The 17,655-nt window shown below is 57.8% G+C and overlaps 1 protein-coding gene across 4 annotated transcripts; it reads left to right on the top strand.

Moving 5' to 3' along the window:
- Positions 1–1,509: 1,509 nt before the first annotated feature.
- Positions 1,510–17,304, top strand: ACOT11 (acyl-CoA thioesterase 11). 4 transcript variants are annotated; one of them, XM_084211707.1, is made up of 18 exons: positions 1,510–1,625; positions 5,690–5,765; positions 7,196–7,394; positions 8,281–8,350; positions 10,165–10,215; positions 11,163–11,223; positions 11,410–11,511; positions 11,773–11,908; positions 12,468–12,624; positions 12,989–13,108; positions 13,188–13,332; positions 14,226–14,281; positions 14,407–14,473; positions 14,559–14,642; positions 14,722–14,855; positions 15,143–15,274; positions 15,347–15,473; positions 15,570–17,304. In XM_084211707.1, the coding sequence occupies exons 1-18, from the start codon at positions 1,603–1,605 to the stop codon at positions 15,723–15,725; spliced, it is 1,896 nt and encodes a 631-aa protein (XP_084067833.1). In that variant the 5' UTR covers positions 1,510–1,602; the 3' UTR covers positions 15,726–17,304. The 4 variants fall into 4 exon arrangements, with proteins under 4 accessions (XP_084067833.1, XP_084067835.1, XP_084067836.1 ...); XM_084211708.1 differs by lacking the exon at positions 1,510–1,625 and adding an exon at positions 5,377–5,447; XM_084211709.1 differs by lacking the exon at positions 10,165–10,215.
- Positions 17,305–17,655: the final 351 nt, after the last annotated feature.

Below are 17,655 nucleotides of genomic sequence, written 5' to 3'. Positions count from 1 at the left end.
AATTGTGCTGTTCCCTCTGACTCTGGCGAGTGGGAAGAATCGTTTTCACCAACCTTTTGATCCTAATCTCTGGCTGCAGAAACAAACAGTCCTAAGGAGGGAGGGAGAGATCCCCGAGGATCTTCCTGGCCAGGGGCCTGCGTGCTAAAGGTGGGGAGATGTTCTGGAGGATGCCTGCTGTGATCTGGTTTGCAGGGCACCTGGGCTGCTGCAAGTGGGTAGAAAACCATCCTGGTGAGAAATATTTGCTCTCCTAAAAGTGAATGCTTTGGAGGAAATGTTGTTTTCTGAAATGATGGAATTTAATCGCATTCGGGTGTGCAAAGCCACCTGCAAGGAAGGGGTTGTGCAAGGTGGAAGGGCCTCCCTCAGTTCCTGCTCTTGGAATGAAGGATGCAGATTTTATCCAGCGAATGCTCAGCGGGGTTAAAGTCCTCAGGCAACAATCTTCTTCCAGAGAGAATCTCCATCACCATAATTGGATCAATCACCTGGTGCAATGCAGTGCTTCCTCCATCCCCCAAAGGCTCCAAACCCCCTCAGGGAGTCATCACCCTGAGCTGGGCCCCATCTCCACCCCTGCCCAGCCCAGCCCTTGCAGAGGTATCCTGCTGTCCCACCTCCCCTCTGCCTGGGTCTAGGATTTTGATGAACATTTTCCACAACCAGCCTAAAATTTAGGCGGCCGAGGCAGGGGCTTTTGTCCTGTTTCAGTGCTTTGTTATTCCTATTTACCAAAAAAAAAGAGTGGGACTTTATTTCCTGTTGAAATTGCTTAATTATTTCTCCTCTGGCTTTCCAGAGGCAATACTTGTGCTGCTGGTGCCTGCCAAGAGCTTTGATCAAACTCTTGTAGGCTGATAACCAAGAGTCACTTGTAAAAGTGTGTAAATCAAATACAAATAGAACAACACCTCCACTAAACCCAACAGTCATCAATGCAGTGACACGGCCATTTGCATTTTATTTCCTTGTTAAAAAAAAAAAAAGAAAACAAGAAAAAAAAAGGGGGTTTGTGACAAGCCTTGTCAGAGGTACTTCAAAGGCAACAGGGCCAGGGAGCAGCTGTGTGGATTGGATTTGCTTTGGAGAAGTTTGCCGAGGCTTTTCCGGACTGTGAGCTTGGTGTCGGCACCTGCGGCTCTGGGGAAAACACCGATATTTTCAGGTAAGTCTAACTGAGTGCCCCTGCCTGGGGTGATGGGGGCAGAAGAGGATGGTGAGTGTGCTGTGGAGGGGAGCTCCCCGCAGGAGCTGCTCCCTGGGGAGGGATGAAGGAAGGCGAGCAGCACCCCCCGCTCCGCAGAGCCGCTGGCAGCGCGCCGGTGCCTCCCGCCGCTCCCGCTGGCTCCGCAGCCAGCCCGACACATTCCCCGCTGCATCCAGAGCCAAGCTCCCGGGCGCCGGCCATTTTCCAGGCGAGCTCAGATCTGCCAAGCGCTACCTTAAGAAAAGTTGTGCCGGGCCGTATTTAAGGAAGCGGGAGGGGGTGTGCGCTGGCCCCGTCCCAGGGCTCCGCGCCAGCCTGGCCTCGACGCCCGCGCCCGCAGGTGTCCGGACGCTTCTCCTCCGAGCCTGCCGTCGCCTCGACACCTCCCGCAAATGCTCAGCTTCTTCTGGCTGAGGTGAGGGCTGCGGGGAGCTGGGCACCATGGGGATCAGGGGGAGAACGCCAGCGCTGGGTGAGCGGAGCTGTTGGCCCACTGCCGGCGGTGGAGCGGCGGCTTGTCCTGGCACGCGTCGGCGCTGGGCGGCTGCTCCGGGGGAAGGATGTGGGGTGAAAGCCCCTTGTGACCCCCTGCTCACCCGGGTGATGCTCTCTTGCCTTTGGGGTTAGCAGCGAGCCGTGCTGCTGCTCCATCGTGGTCGGCACTGGCGACATGTCCACGGGGACGTGGCATCCTCCGGCTGCAGCGGGGACAGCGGGCGGGAGCTGGGGACACCAAACCCCCCCAGGTCATTCTGGGTGTGACAGGAGGAGTGCCGAGGGCTTTGGCTTGAATCGGCTTCTTTTCACTTAAAAGTAGGGGCGGATGTTTGGGAAGCATGGGCACAGGGCTGCTGGGAATGGTGGCGGCATGGGGAGGGCAGAGGGCTGTGCTGGGGCTGGTGGGGGCAGTGTGGCAGGCTGGGTGGGTGGCACCATGCCGCGGTGGTCTCCACCCCACCTCAAATGAGGTGGTCTTGGCCATGGTGACTACCACGGTGGGGGCCACCACATCGCCTTGGTGTTCACCTGGGTGTTTCCTACTCCAGTGGTCTCCGCCGTGGTGACCCCCATTGCAGAGACCACCAGGGTGTAGACCTTTGCACCAGCTTGGTCTGCACTATGGTGGTTTCCAGCTGTGGTGGTCTGAAACGTGGTGGTATTGATGTTATGGCAATCTCCTCCCTGGGAACGCCGTGGGTGGCAGGGCAAAGCTGCCTGGGCTGGGCGGTGCTGTTGGGTGTCCCCATGCGTGTGAATTTTGGCCCTGGAGGTGTTTACAGTTGTTCTGGGGTGACATATGGCTCTGTTCTCCCCCTGCACTGGAGCCAGACCTTTGTCCCTGGCACTCCCCGGGGGACTTCGCCCCTGTGCCGGCAAACCAGCACCAGCCTTCCTGGGAGCCTGATGGGAGCTGCAAAGAGCACTCGGGCAGGGGTATGGCTGGGGCTGGGGGCATGGCTGGGGCTGGGGGGGCTTCACCCTGTGCTGGAGAGGGCTGTGAGGGTGCTGGAGGTGTCCCCGCTGTGCTCACACTGAGTGATGCCTTCCCATGGGTGATGGCTGGAAAACCATCAGCCCCTTGTAAGAGGAGTCATCCTGTGTCCCACTCTTGCCTTTGACCCTTGGTTTGCACTTTCCTGGCCCCGTGCCTTGCTTTGCTCCATGTACTCTAAGGAAACATGATGTGTGGTCCCAAAAATACCCATTGCAGCGTGTCCTGGCCTTTCTTCTGGGCTGGCCACCCGCCTGAGACCCATGGCAGGGAGCTGATGTGTTTCCTCTCCATGCTGTGACCTGGCAAATGGGACCCCTCTTGTCCCATCCTGAGAGTCACATCCTGAGCAGCAGCTGGGGACCCTGCTCCATCCTGGTGGGCATGGGGTGGTGGAGCTGGGCTGTGCTGGGCATCTCCAATGCTGCTGGCTGGCACCAGGGCTTTGTCACTGCTGGCAGTGGGACTGGCGGGCTGGGTCTCGGGGGATGGACAGCCCTCACTGCCCTGTCGAGATGGCAGAATTTCCCAAAGTAGGTCAGGGTAATTTTTTAACGCGTGCAGATTTGCTTGTTACCATGGATATTGCTCAATTATACACCAATAATCCGCCATGAGAACTCCATTGTCGCCGCTTTCTTCCCCACCATCTCCCACCTTTTTTCTTTAAATACTTCCAGGGAGGGGTCAGGTTACGTCCAGGGGCTGGGGTGGGGGTAGGAGACAGAGCCAGGTGAGGGAAAATGGGGGTTAGGTATTTGAGAGGTGGCAGTGGGGTGGTGAGAGAGCTCTGAGCGCAGCTGAGGGTGGCTCAAGGTGTGAGGCTGCCCTGCTCTGCCCAGTTTCCCCCCAGAGGCCAGCACTTGGGACCCCCACCGCGTTTCACCCTTGTCTCTCCCTCTCATCCACTGTCTTGGGGGTGGCTGAAGCAAACACCCTGCTGTCAGTGGGCTCAAGGATTTGGGGGAACAGCTGTTCTCCTGCATCTCTGCCCAGCATCATCCCGGGGAGCTGTGGCACCCACGAGGGCTTGCAATGGAGGTTCGTGCACAGTGGTGCTCCCCTGGCGATTTCTGAAGTGGCCAGCACTGAATTTCACAGCAGAAACGTTTCCTGGAGCTTGTGGGTGTTTTGGTGCTGTGAGACACCCCTCTACCAGGATACAGGAGAGGTGTGGGGTGCCGTGGGGTCCCTCTCCCCAGTATTTGCAGGGCTGTTGGTGTGTTTGTTTTTCTCTCTGAGTCTTCCCTGGTTTGCTCTGTGGGCTCCTTACGCCTTCAGCAGCACAGGAAGTGAGCGTGGCAGGAGGCAAGAAAAATATTCTGCTGGAAGGGTTTTTTTCCCTAATGCAAACTTTTTTTTTTTTTTGGGTAGAAGTGGGTCACTCGAGGGGTGACAGAGTAAGAGCATCATCGCCTGGGTACTGCATCCCGTTGCCATGGTGACCCGAGGGCTGCATCAGTCAACAGCTTTAAAAATGTGACAGTTGAGTGAGGCTGAAGATTTTAATGAGGACAGACACTTGCTGGCTCGGTTTCCATAACAAATACTCCATAAATACCCACCAGCTGGATGGCTCCGGGTCTCGGGCGCTCCCCTTCCCCGGGCTGGGAGTGTGGGCTGGGGCTGCCTGGGAAGCTGCAGGGGGATGATGCAAAGCAGACAGCTCTGGGTGCTTTTCCCCCTCCTGCTAACGCAACCCAGGGAACAAGGTGACACGATTGCCCAGCCAGCAGCAGGTTTGGGTTTCCAAGGAATGTCCCTCTGGAGCTGTTGGCTGCGGCTGTGGGGTGTTACAGGACCACCCCCAGCACTGGCACCGCCTTGTGCCTGCATTGGGCAGCAAACCCATCCTGTTAAACAGGAGAGTAACTCGTGCAGCGGGCTCTTGCAAGGGCAGGTGAGCCATCAGGAAGCTCCCAAACCTCAATAACAGGCCTGGAGAGGTCATGGGGCTAGGGAAAAGGTCATGGGGCTGGGGAAAGCAAAACCTGGTGCTGCTGGAGCAGGGGTGGGAGGCTGCAAGAGGCTCCTGTTTGTGTCTTGTTTTGTTCTGACCACACTGGGTGCGCTCCATGTGATGCCTCAGCTCCTGATGGTGCAGAAGGCAAACCTACAGCTTCCACTTTTTTAACCCCGTGCCAAAATCAGTCAGTCCCATACATTGGGAAAAGAGCTGCTCCCTCCAGCAGCCTGGTTTTAGCTGCATGGGAGAGGGATGTGTGCTGGGAAGCTGGGGGTATGCCAAGGACCCGGCAGAGTTGTGTTTAAAAGCAAACTGTAAATATGAAGCCTCTTCCACTTTTATTTTTTTTTTGCTGCAGCTCCCACACTGCCTTTCCTTGCAATGCCACCACGTTGTCCAGCTTGGACACAGTCACCCTGCACATGGCCTGGGAGCCTGCAGGCACCCAAGGACACACGATGCCCTTGTGGAATGCCAGGGCTTCGCAGGCAGAGGGACTGGGGCAGGGCACAGCAGCACTGCTGGAGGCGGGTGCTTCCCATTTGCTGCCCCCAGTACCACCCATGGCAGCCTCAGCCCTGCCTGCTGCCAAAAATACCCTCCTGGCTGTCTTGTGACTGCAGCGGTGTCACTGCTCCGGCCAGGGGAGCTTCAAGGCACAGTCCTTGTCACATGTAGCAACACTGACACAGCATCACTGACTGAGGGGTTGGCCACAGCCCTCCAATGTGTGCTTGGTCCAGCTCCCTGAAATAGCTGGGACTCTTTCATCTGGGCTGGTGAGTGTGGGACCTGACTCCCATGGAATGGCAGGCACCTGCCCCAGGCCTGCCCTTCTCCCTTTCTGCTCTGACAGCCCCCTGATAGGTGTTGGCGAGGGGTCAGTGGTGTGGGAGGGATGTCAGCATGTGGGGACAGGGTGTGACAACCCACCACACACTCTGCCTTGTTCCCACCGGGAAACAGCCGCCCCCATCTCTGCCAGTCCTGCCGTAACCAGAGCCGCTCTGCTCCTTTCCAGGTGTCTCTTAAAAATGGTCAAGGGGAATATTATAGTCCCTGAAGACATCTTGAGCTTCTGTTGCAATGGCCTCCAGGTACCCTTCGTGCCGTGCAACTAACCCGTGGCTCCCGTTGTGCCGCCAGCTACTAACCCAGGCTGTGCCAGGGGGACGCCACCCTGTGCCAGGAGCTGCACAGACCTGGCTGCATCCTCTCCCAACACATTCCCACAGCCAGCAGCTTCTTCCCTAAGATCCAGAGCTGTCAAACGCCGGGAAGATGACCGTCGGGATGGCGGGCCAGGCTGTCTGCTCACGCTGCAGCAGGCGGCTTTGGAGCTCTTTACATTGCTGGCTCGTACCCCGGAGCCTGCTGCCTTCCCAAAATAGCTCTGTGCTGCTCGTGGAGGCGCTTCTGCTGCTGGGGAGCAGCCTGGGAGGTTCACACGGGGGTTTGGAGGCTTTGGAGGGGCTCTGGTGGCCGGGGGTGGCTCTCACTGTGGGATGGGGGATCCCACCTGTGCCATCGGCCGGGCTCGGTGCGCTGGCTGCCGGCCCTGCCCAGGCAGGTTTGCGCTGTTCCCGTTCCCGGGATGTCGTGTACCAGTAGCTATGGAAACAGAGGTTAGACCCGCTGGAGAAAAATGTTATTCTGAGAGGCAATGAGCTCAGGGTAGTCGGGAAAGCTTCGTTTTCAGCATAAACCCATCTTTAAAGAATCCGGGCAAAGCAAAGGGCAGGGAAGCTGCTGCAGTGGGACTCCTGCAACAAGTGCTGAGAGCAGGAGCTGCAGCGGGAGCAGAAAGCGGAAGGAAGGGCTCTGACGAAGCCCAGACAGCTCCTGGTGTCTCCTCAGTTACTCACCAGGCTAACTGAGTTCACCCCTTGTGTAACACGACTCACTTGACATCTCTCATCAGCTGTTTTCCCTGCCAGCACCACCTCAGCCTCCTCTCTCTCCCACCCTGCTTCCCACTGCGCTGCCAGGGGAGCTGCTCTGTGCCCAGCAAATGGACAAGCCAGCAAGGAACATATTTCACTGCCCAAATGACCCCAAACTGAGGATGCTCCTCCTCTGCTGCTTGTACCACATAGCTTCCAGTGCTTCCTTTGGTGAAGGGGGAGTGTTGATGGAAGGTGTGGAGCGCTGTCCAGCCCCCGGAGAGCAAACCCACCCTGTGCTGCAGCACCCTAAAAATGAAGCTGTCAAGGAGAAAAACTCCTTCCCAGAAGAGGGATTAACTTTGGGAGGGGTTTTTCTTGGTTTTTGGGAGAGAGCAGTAGGGCTGGGTGATAAATGGCCTGAAAACCTGGAATAATCTCCATGGAGCTTTTTTTAGAGGGATCATTTCCTTTTCAGCTGGAGGCACCTTGTCTTTGGCAAGGGCTGGGTGGGTTTGGTGGTGTCCAGGGCTGTGCAGGGCTGGGGTTCTCCCAGCTCTGTGTGGGGAATGTCATCACGGGTCACTGTTCCCTCAGGGGATTTGCTTCCCACTGGGGTAAAACGGAGCTTTTGTGCCCCACAGGGCTCGACCTCTCCACCCCGTGCCCGGGAGCCAGGGGAGCGGGAGGAGGCGCCGGGGGCCATGGCGAGCCCCTCGGCTGCCCGCAACCCCACCGAGGTGCAGATGAGCCAGCTGGTGCTGCCCTGCCACACCAACCACCGCGGGGAACTCAGCACCGGCCAGCTGCTCAAGTGGATCGACACGGCTGCCTGCCTCTCTGGTAAGCCATCCTCTCCCTCCTGTAAGCCATCCTCTCCTCTGGTAAGCCATCTTCTCCCTCCTGTAAGCTATCTCCTCCCTCTGGAGCCCCCGTCCTGCTGGGCTGCCAGGGAAGGCAGCAGGCAGGATCCACAGGAGCCAGCTCGTTGGCAGCATCCCTGGCAGTCCAGCACCGTGTGTGCCTCGGAGTGACGCCAGCTGGGGACCCACGTCACGCCGTTTTGCTGAGTAATTAGAGAGCAAAGAGGAGCAGGACAAGGAGGGGAGGAGACGTGCACTGCAGCATGCATGCTGGCTTGGGGACAGATCAAAATCCTGCTTCATCTGTAGTGCTGCCCTTTTCCTTGCCTGCTGTGCAGGGCATGGGGAGAGCAGGCTGGTGGCACCCCAGCAGCAGCCAGAGTGGGCTGAGCTCCTCCACTCAGCGGCAAGCAATGGAGCTCACCAGCTTAGCCAAGCATGGGGAGGTTATGACAGGGAAATGGGAAATTCTGCAGTTGGAAGGAGTTCCCAGAGCAGTTTTGCAGTCTGAGGTTCCTGGAGTCCCAAGGGAAAGCTGCGCTTGCAGGGCAGCTTCGAAATACTTGCTGTGTAGGGAGATGGAATCAGCTGCTGGTGCATCTCCACAGCTGCAAACTCATGGAAGGAAGGCAAACACCAGCACACCCTCCAAACCTTCACACATCTGCAAACCTGTGCTGCCGTGGGTGGAGAAACCCCAGATCCCACTCTTGTCCTCTGCAAATGCAGCCATGGGCTTCGGCAGGGAAAGGGACGCTGGCTGGATGTCACCAGTGTCACCAGCCTGGGGCAGAGGAGCCCTCGTGCCCCTGGCAGCCTCAGCACGCTGCTGCAGGTTGCTGATGCAGTTTGTTTTTCCTTTCCAGCCGAGAGACACGCTGGCTGCCCGTGCGTCACGGCTTCCATGGACGATATCTATTTTGAGCACACCATTAGGTAAATGCTGCGCGCACTGGCGCGGCGTGCGCAGGCAAACACGGGGGTTTTCCCATCTGCCCGCTGCAGCCTGGGCAGGGGCTGGAGCTGGAGCGGGGAGCAGCGTGCCTGGGAGAGGAGGAGGAGGAGGTGCAGTGGCAGTGCCAGGCTCGCAGGGCAGCCGGGGACTGAGGCTGCCGGGCTGCGGACGGGCTGTCTGCTCTGATTTATCCGCCGTCTGCTCGCCTGGGGAGCTCCTGCTGCGTTGGCTTCCCGGTATTTCCCCCAACGCCAGCTCCTCCCTGGCTTTGTTCAGGAAACAGCCCTGATTTAGTGCTCTGGAAAGCTGGAATCTTGCAGATCGTGCCTCTGGAGAGGCCATGTGGGTGGCAGAGGCGCGGTGGGGCTCACCCACCCAGCGGGTGCTCCCGGCTTGGTGGGGTGTGTCAGGCTGGGCAGTGCCTGCTCAAAATTCCATGCCAGGCTGGCCCTGGCATCCCCTGGGTGCTGCCCCACAGAGCTGCCCCCTCTGATTCATGCAGCCTTTGGGATGTGGTGTTTCAGGGGACAATGTTTCTCCTGACATGAGGGTGGGATGAGAGGGGACAAAAACCCTCCCAGGGCTCCATCCTCATCCTCCGCAGGCTTCCAGTACTGAGAGCATTCCCACCCCGTATTCCCGAAGCAGTCGCCTCCTTTTGTACCCCCAGTAAGTCCAGGTACTGCCACCCACATTTACTCAGAGCCCCCACACCCCCTGTGCCTGTCTGCTCCCACCTGGGTACCATTCCAGGGGGCTCCCTGGGGGTTTGCCATGCAATATAGGATCCATGCAATATAGGATCCATGCTGCCCAGCACTTCCTGCCTTGCCATATGGGATCCATGCAGTACAGGATCCATACTGCCCAGTCACTCCCTGCTGTGCTGGGGCAGGCACCAGTGTGGGCACCCAGGGCTGGCACTGGGGTCTCTGGCTGTCAGCTGATTTGTTTGGCACTGAGAGGTGTGACTCAGTCTTGGGTTTTACTGTCATTCCCAGGAAATGCTGAACTCACACTTCTGTCCTCCCACATGAGGTGCCCCTTGCCCTGGGGCTCAGCTCCATGAGAAATCCACAGCGTGGGGATGTGGTGCAGCCATGGTGCCATCTCCTGCTGGCAGAGGGTTGATGCCCTGCTCCAGGGGCAACTTTTCCCCATGGGTTTCAGGAGCAGGGAAGAACAGCCCCAAGCCCACTCCACGGCATTACATCAAGCCCTGCAAAGCATTTGTCCCTCCTCGGGGATGAGCTGGGCACTGCTCCAAGGGGGCAGGGAATTTGTGCTGCTCCTGGCTCGGATCCCACTTGCTGTGGTCCAGCTTAAGGCTCCGAGCAAGGGGCCTGGCAGGGATTTCCTGTAGAGCTGTTGGAAGGTGGAGGAGTTTTGTGTCAGATCTCCTTCCTGGCTGTTTGTGCCTTCTGCTGCCCTTGTGCTGTGGGGGAGAGGTGGGGAGAAGACCGCAAATTATTACTGGCTTAAAACTCACTGGCTGGGCAGCAGATTGTCCCCATCCTTGTGCCCTGCCGTGTGGAAGTGCAGCCTCTGGGGAGGATCACACGTACCCTTGAGTGGGACTTCGTGTGGCATTTATGGCACTGGCCTCTACTTTTTGATAAGGACAGAGAAGATAAAGTTCTTTTAGGGCTATATATAGACATGTGGGGCTGCCAGTCTGCCTGCCTGGCCCCTTGCCCTTGCATGCCCCTCGCCACAGACCCATCCAGAGCATCCATCTGGCTGCTTCCATGGCCTCTAACCCTCTCCCCACGTTTGCTGTCTCTTTTTGCCCCAGCCAGCCGTCTGCAAGCCCTGCGGGGCAGCGGCACGGGAGGAGCGCTGTCGGGTACGGACGTGTTTGGCCCTAGAGCAGCCAGCCTAGCACAGTGCTGCCGTGAGTTGGGAGCCTTAACCCCACTGACCAGGCATGGCATGTGAACAGAGGCTGCTCACCTAACCCTGCTAACGTTCTGGCATGTCAGGGTCCGTGCTGGGGACAGCCAGAGGCACCAGCTCCTGCCACTCCTGCTCCAGCCAGAGCCAACGTGCAGGGCGTGACATTTACAGAGCTCACTTGGAGCCTGAAGGCACGTGTGAGGGCACAGGGTTTTGAGAAGTGGTGGTTGCAGGGCTTATTATTCCACTGAGTTTCCTCTTTTGGGGAATGAGGAATATTCCTGATTTAAAAATGTATTTGGTAAAGGCTGCTGTTGGCATCACTAAAAAGTCCAATTTGCTCATTCCGTGGGTACCAGTCTGGAGTGGCTCAGGCTGCACTGTCTGTGTGTGTACTCTGAAGCCTGCTGAAGGCACAGAGGAGAAAGGCAGTTTGCTGCCAGCAGATGTTTCATTTAAGAGATGGTACAAAATGCCCCTGGCTGGGCCCTGCCACCTCGCAGCATCCCAAGGTATCCACTGCTTGTGGGGAGGCCCCGTGGCTGGTCCTGTGTGCAGGACAGTGGATGCAAGGCTGGAGGAGCCGTTTGCTCTGGCAGGAACGTGCATGCCCTCATGGGCAGGGGTGCCAAGCAAGCCTCGGGCACCTCTGCCCCCCTCGGGTGTCCTGGCAGCACCCCAGACCTGGGGACCCCCTTGCACACAGCTGCTCAGGGCTGACATCTCACTGCTCTCACTGTCCCTCTGTCCTGCTGGCCGTCTGGCATGTCCCACAGTCCCAGGAAGCCTCACCACAGCGGGCAGTGAGCTGGAATGCCGTGGCACCTCAGAGGGAGCTGCTTGCTCGCTGTTGTCCCCCTGTAACCCCACACCCTTTCTCCTCTTCCTGTTTTTCAGCGTCGGGCAAGTTGTCAACATCAAAGCCAAAGTGAACCGAGCCTTTAACTCCAGCATGGAGGTTGGTGTGTGCCCCTGCCCCATCCCCCTTGCTGTGTGCCCGTCCCCACCAGCTGCATGGCCAAATCCCCAAATCCTCCCACAACTCCCAGCCTTAATCCCATGTGTTCATTTCTGGCCAGGGGTGCGTGGTGGGATGTGGCTCCCTGGGGAGCAGAGCTCTCAGGGGTGCTGTGCCCTCTCCCAGGTGGGCATCCAGGTGAGCTATGAGGACCTGTGCAGCGGGAAGCACTGCAGCATCTGCAAGGCGTACGCCACCTTCGTGGCACAGGGCCCCATGGGCAGCAAGGTGAGCAGTGGCTGGTGGCCAGGGGGACTCTGTAGCCTTCCTTATGCAGTGGCAGTACGAAAATGCCCTCTGTGAGGCTGGGCTGGGCTCAGCTTCCCATCATGGCAGCTGCTGTTTCTTCATGGGTCAGTGATCCCCTGTCCCGTGCTTGGGGGATGCACGGTGGGCGGGTGGCTCTGAGCCTTGCTCTGGGCATGGAGGGCACCTGCTCTCTGCTGCTGGTCCCCCAGCAGGGCTGCACCCTGCCCCGTCCCTCTGCAGGTGAGGCTGGCGCCGCTGACCCCGCAGACGGAGGAGGAGAAGATCGAGTACAGCATCGCCGCCGAGCGCCGCCGCATGCGCCTGGCGCACAAGGACACCCTCAAGGACCTGCTCACCAGCAGCCCCCAGGAAACCGGTACCGTGCCCTGTCTGCTTCCAAAACTGCCCTGACACCCACTGGTGACATCCCACTTCCTCAGCAGCACGGTGGGGAATCACCACCTGGAGGTTTGGGAATGGTGGGGTAGGGATCAGCCCCAGCATCCCAGACTGCCAGGCCTGGGGGTTTTGGGGTGCTGATGGAGGGGGAGGGCAGCTGTGGGGAGAGGGACAAGTGTCACTATAGGACACAAAACAACACGACGTGGACTCGCTGCTCTTTCCAAGGAAAAAAAGGGACTTTTTATTTTCTGACTCTAACATTTACAGATTTCCAAAAGTGGCAGTGGATTGGAGGGTGACAGTGCCACCCTCTCCAAATCAGCAGTCCATCAAATTTCTCCCCCTCCATAAAAGAATGCGAAACAATGAGTTATTTACAGAAAGTGTGTCAGAAAGTTCGTTACAAGAATGTAAACGTCAGAAGGCTTAGAAAAACTTTAAAAATCAGGGTGACAGACAAGGGCTGGTGGGGTGCTGGGAGAGGGGTCCCAGTGGCCACACAGCACACTGAGCCCTGCTGTCCCCCCTGGCAGAGCTGGAGACGCGGGACGGCAGCGGGGCGGTGCCGGCGGAAAGGACGCGGGTGGAGAGCGTGGAGCTGGTGCTGCCTCCCCATGCCAACCACCAGGGCAACACCTTCGGGGGGCAGATCATGGCCTGGATGGAGAACGTGGCCACCATCGCAGCCAGGTGACCCGACAAGGGGGTCAGGGGGACCCAAAAGAGATGTTAGCAAAGCGCAGCCGTTAGCCCAGATGGAGCCAGGACAGGGAGGGGACACGGGCGGCTGGGTCTGGCCACAGCTGGACTGTAGGGACCCTCCAAAGGGATGGTGCCCAGCATGTCACCCTTGGGTGGCACTGCACAGGGAGTCCCACAGGTGTGTGGTGCTGAGGGACCCCAGGGAAAGGTTCACACTCATTGACGTTGGCTCATTGTTCTTTGGCCATTGGTATCCAGGGGTGACATTTTTTGGGGTCTCCTTGTCGGGGAGGGTGCGTGGGGCTGCCGTGGCGTGGGGCCATGGCTGGGGGGGTGACAGCTGTCCCCACAGCCGGCTGTGCCACGCTCACCCCACGCTGAGGGCCATCGAGATGTTCCACTTTCGGGGACCCTCACAAGTTGGAGACCGCCTGGTGCTCAAAGCCATCGTCAACAACGCCTTCAAGAACAGGTGGGTGCCAGTGCTGGGGCTGCCCTTCCTGCCCTCTGCTCCCTCACCCCTCTGCTCCCTCACCCCTTCTCTCTGGCAGCATGGAGGTGGGGGTCTGTGCTGAAGCCTACGGCCAGGAGATGTCTGTCAGCCGCCGGCACATCAACAGCGCCTTCATGACCTTCGTGGTGCTGGACCAGGAGGGCCATCCCCGCACGCTGCCCATGGTGGCACCCGAGCCCGGGGTAAGCACCAGCAGGGCTGGCTTCTCCCCAGCCTGGAGGCACGGGGAAATGCCACTCAGCCCCCGAGGGCTCTCGAATTCAGGCAAAGCAAGGGCAGTTTTGTGGTGGTGGGAATGCGATTGCTCAGTAGCAAATGGATGGAATTGGTTGCTCGGTGTAACTAATAAAATAAACCACTTGCCTGAGCAGAGATGGGGATATATTAGCCGTGCAGGGCTTAGCAGAGTATTGCCTGCAAATTCCAGATCATCTTTTTATAATCTAAGGGAAGGAATGTTGAGGTTGTTTTGTACCTTTCAAAGCATCCTAATCCATAATTTGCTGGGATGCAAATATTTAGAGAAATTTGTAGCATGAGCACAGCAGCAAAGCAAACACTCATGCATCTCAGTTTCTCCTGGGCTGATCCTTGTCCAGCTCCTTGATTTTTTTCATGCTTTAAAACTAGGATCTCCTGCTCTGATGGAGATCATCTCATGGCCAAAGTTGGGCCCCTGTAACCTCCTCCTACCCACTTTAAAACACCACACCAGCACTTTCTTCAAAATAAGCTTCTTTTTTTGGCTTTTGTTTCCCCAGGAGAGGACATTTGCAGGTGCTAGGGTACACAGTTTTTGTTTCAGGGGCTTTGTTGAGGTTTGCAGCCACAACAAGGGTTTTCCCTAATGTGCCAGTGCCCATCACTTGATCATAGCATGGTGGCAATGCTGAAATAACTCACAATTAATCACTGACCATCACTGCAGTGTGGCCAGGGTGGCAGCTGGCAAGCAAGAGGCTTCACCTTCCAGCTCTTCCCTGCTGAGTGTTTTTCCCACTCCCAAAAGTGTGTGTTTTTAATTTTTTTCATCCTCCTTTTCCTATTAACTTAATTGCCTTTTCCCATTTGTCAGGATGGAGAAAGGAGGTACAGAGAAGCCAGTGCTAGGAAAAAAATTCGGCTGGACCGGTGAGCAGCAAAGCGAGTTTGCAGTGGGGATGGGGAAGGAGGAGAGGGGGGCTCAGCTCTGGGGGCAGGGGCAGTCTGGGGGTGCTTTGTGTCCCCTCATAAGGGAAGCTGTTCCTTTGCTGCAGAAAATACGTCGTCTCCTGCAAACAGACTGAGGTGCCGCTCTCCGTGCCCTGGGACCAAAGCAACAAGGTAGGACGATCCCCCCTGGGAGCTGCTGCCTCCTGCTCCTCCTCCTGCTCCCCCTGCTGCCCCTGACATGCTGCCCCTGCCCCAGGTTTATCTGAGCTACAACAATGTCTCTGCGCTGAAGATGCTCGTGGCCAAAGCAAACTGGGCGCTCGCCAGAGAGAAGGAAAAGGTACCAAACCCCGTCCCCTCTGCCTTGGCCCCAAAGCCCCGGTGGGAACAAGTCCCAGCTGTGCCCTGTGCTCCCCCAGGTGCGGATGTACACGCTGGAGGAGGACAAGTTCCTGTCCTTCCGCATCGAGATGTCCGTCTGCATCCCGGCCAGCCGAGCCTTCTCCCTGCTCTCCAACCTGCGGCGCCGGCACGAGTGGGACAGCCACTACGTGTGAGTGCTGCAGCCTCCCAAAACCACAGCCCCAGGCTCCAGCCTTGTGGTTGAGCATCCCTTTGGGCTTTCCTGGGAGCCAGTGTGTCGCCTTGCTCGCTCCTAGAGACCCCTCACGGTGTGTCCCTGTCCGGGCTCCATCCAGGCTGATGGCTGTGCTTTGCTGGAGCAAACATCTGTTTTGGGTTCCCCCCAGATATTTTGGGTCTGGTGGTGGGCTGTAAATGTAAAAGGCCCAGATTCAGGGGCACAGCAGAGTTTCTGTGACCGGTCCCCTTCCCTTACAGGAGTGCTGAGCTTGTCCAGAAGGTCGATGACGACGACATGATCTACCACGTGGTGAGCCAGAAGCTCAGGAACGAGAGCAAACCACAGGACTTCGTTATCCTGGCCTCCCGGCGGAAGCCCTGCAGCAAGGGGTGAGTGCCCAGCCCGACCCCTGCTCCCTGCCCCCCTAGCTGTGCCAGCTCACCGGGCTCTCTCGTCCCCAGGGACCCCTACGTGGTGGCCTTTCGCTCGGTGACGCTGCCCACCCACCCCGCCAGAGCCGAGTTCACGCGCGGGGAGACGCTCTGCTCCGGCTTCTGCATCTGGCCAGAGTCAGAGGAGATGAGCAAGGTGGGATATGCTGTGTATGCTGTGGCTGTGCTCCCACCTTGGGGGGAGGCTCCTCCCTCCCCTGTGCCCCTGCTGACCTCGTCCTGTGCCTCGCAGGTGGCTTATTACAACCAGGCCATGCCAGGGTACCTCACCTACGTCACCACCAACGTGGCGGGACTGTCCTCCGACATCTGCTCCACCTTCGAGGCCTGTGAGAAGTTCCTGCTGAAGAATAAGGAGGACCTGATCTCACGGCTGCAGGACTTCTAGAGCCACGGCCCCCTGCTGACAGACGGACAGACAGATGAGGGGACGCTTCTGTGGTGGAAGGGAACGTGGGATGGTGGCACCCAGACCCTGCCTCCCTGGGGGCTGGGGTGGAGGGGCATTACTGTCCCACCTCATCCCTTGCACTGATGTGTCACTCCTTTTCTTCTTTCCTTTTTTTTTTTTTTTAATTTTATTTAGAAATTTTATAAGCTGATGTACAGGACTTGGTTTTCTAGTTCACTTAACGCTACTTGAATCTTTGTATGATCCAAAATCTTCCCAAACCAGATTGTTTTTTTCGCTAGTTCTCAGTGGGGCATAACTGGTTCCTTTGGAGGCAGAAGAGGGAGAGAGGGGACAGTGATGTGGGGTGGCTGCTGTACCCCTCCCTGCTTTAGGGGTGGCTGGTGGAACATCCCACTCTCCCCAGGGCTGCTCCTTTTCCTGGGCAGGGCTGGCAAAGAGCCCCTGCTCCTCCTGGGCTGAAATCCCACCCCATCAGCAGCAATGGAAGTGTTTTGAAAGGACAGACATCCATATCTGCTCTGGGTGAGTGTCTGCTCCAGGAGCTTGCTGTGTGGTGAGCTTGGAGCAGGGGTCCTGCACCCACAGCTCACCTGGGGCTCAGGTGGAGGTGAGGTCCTTCCAGGCAGGACTGTGCTGCAGGAAAGGGGAGGTGCTCCCTGGCTTTTGGGGACTGCCTGGAGGTGTTGCCCTCCTTGGTCCCCCTCTGCTGGGTGCACCAACACCTTGAGATGTAAACCCCAAACTGCCTCAGAGGTGCTGAAAAAGGAAAAGTCAGAGCCAAACCTTGTTCTCCTAAGTCTGGGCTGCTCTGGGAAGGGCACTAGAATGAAGCAGGGGTGACAGTGAGGTGGTGCTCATGAGGCACAGCACAGGGGACACAGCTTTCCTGGGTCACACAGCCAGAGGTCTTCTAGTGGCACTGAGGTTTCTGGAAGAAAATGAGCGAGCCCTGGAAGCCCTGAGGCACGCAGAGCTTTGGGCACAGCAGGTTCTACAGGTGCCAGCTGTGCCCTTGCCTCTGCCTGCAGAGCCCTGTGCTTAACCCCAAGGATGGGTTTTGTAGAGCTTAACCATGAGCAGGTGATGGTGATGCTGCACTCGGGGTGAGGTGAGGCCATGGGGTGCCAGAAATGACCCCGGGGTCTTTTCCAGGACCCCAGGTGTCCCTCTGCAGCACCCAGTCCCAAATTCCCCACCCAGTTTATAAGCAGAAGGAGCTCCTGCCCTCTCCTGTGACCACCAGGCAGTGGCTCCCAGCCCTGGGCTGGCTGTGGCCATAAACCCCTAATCTCTGCTCTATCTCCCATCATAAACATCTCAGCTCAAGGCCTGGCACAGCTGGGCCCCAACCTCCAAAAGATAAAGCCACCTTAGGCTGAACATGGTACAAAACATTCAATTTTCATAGAGCCCTCTTATCTCCCAAAACTCAGAGCAATCCTGCCTTTTTATCACCGGGACGAGAGCCATCCTTCCTACTTACCGTTAGGAATTGCTGCTGCTTGATTAAGGGGAGGGGATGATGTATCTGCCTGAACATTAAACTTTGACTGACCTCTCCTTCTCCTCAAGCATTGTGCTTTTTTCCTGCTGGGAGGCCCCGTCAGCCCTGGCTCCAGCCTGGCTGGGTCCCGGGGGTGCAGGGGGATGGAGCAGGAGTGACCTGGGGGCACGGCAGAGCCTCCTGTGCTCTGTGCTTCTGCATGAAAACTGCAGCCCTGCAGCATCTGCCGGCCCTCGGGGCACGGGCAGCAGGGCTGGGCAGCTTGGAGCATCCCTGGAGCACCTCAGAGCATCCCTGGAGCACCTCTGCTTCATCCCACAGAGAGGGGGGGACCTGCTGGTGACTGCCCTTCCAGCCCTTCCCAGAGCCCTTTCTTTGCCCTGCCCATCAAATGCACCA

Source organism: Fringilla coelebs, assembly GCF_963513975.1.
Source record: "Fringilla coelebs genome assembly, chromosome: 9".
Classification (NCBI taxonomy): domain Eukaryota; kingdom Metazoa; phylum Chordata; class Aves; order Passeriformes; family Fringillidae; genus Fringilla; species Fringilla coelebs.
Note: the sequence above shows the minus strand (reverse complement) of the source record. Positions and strands in the feature narration are given on the sequence as shown.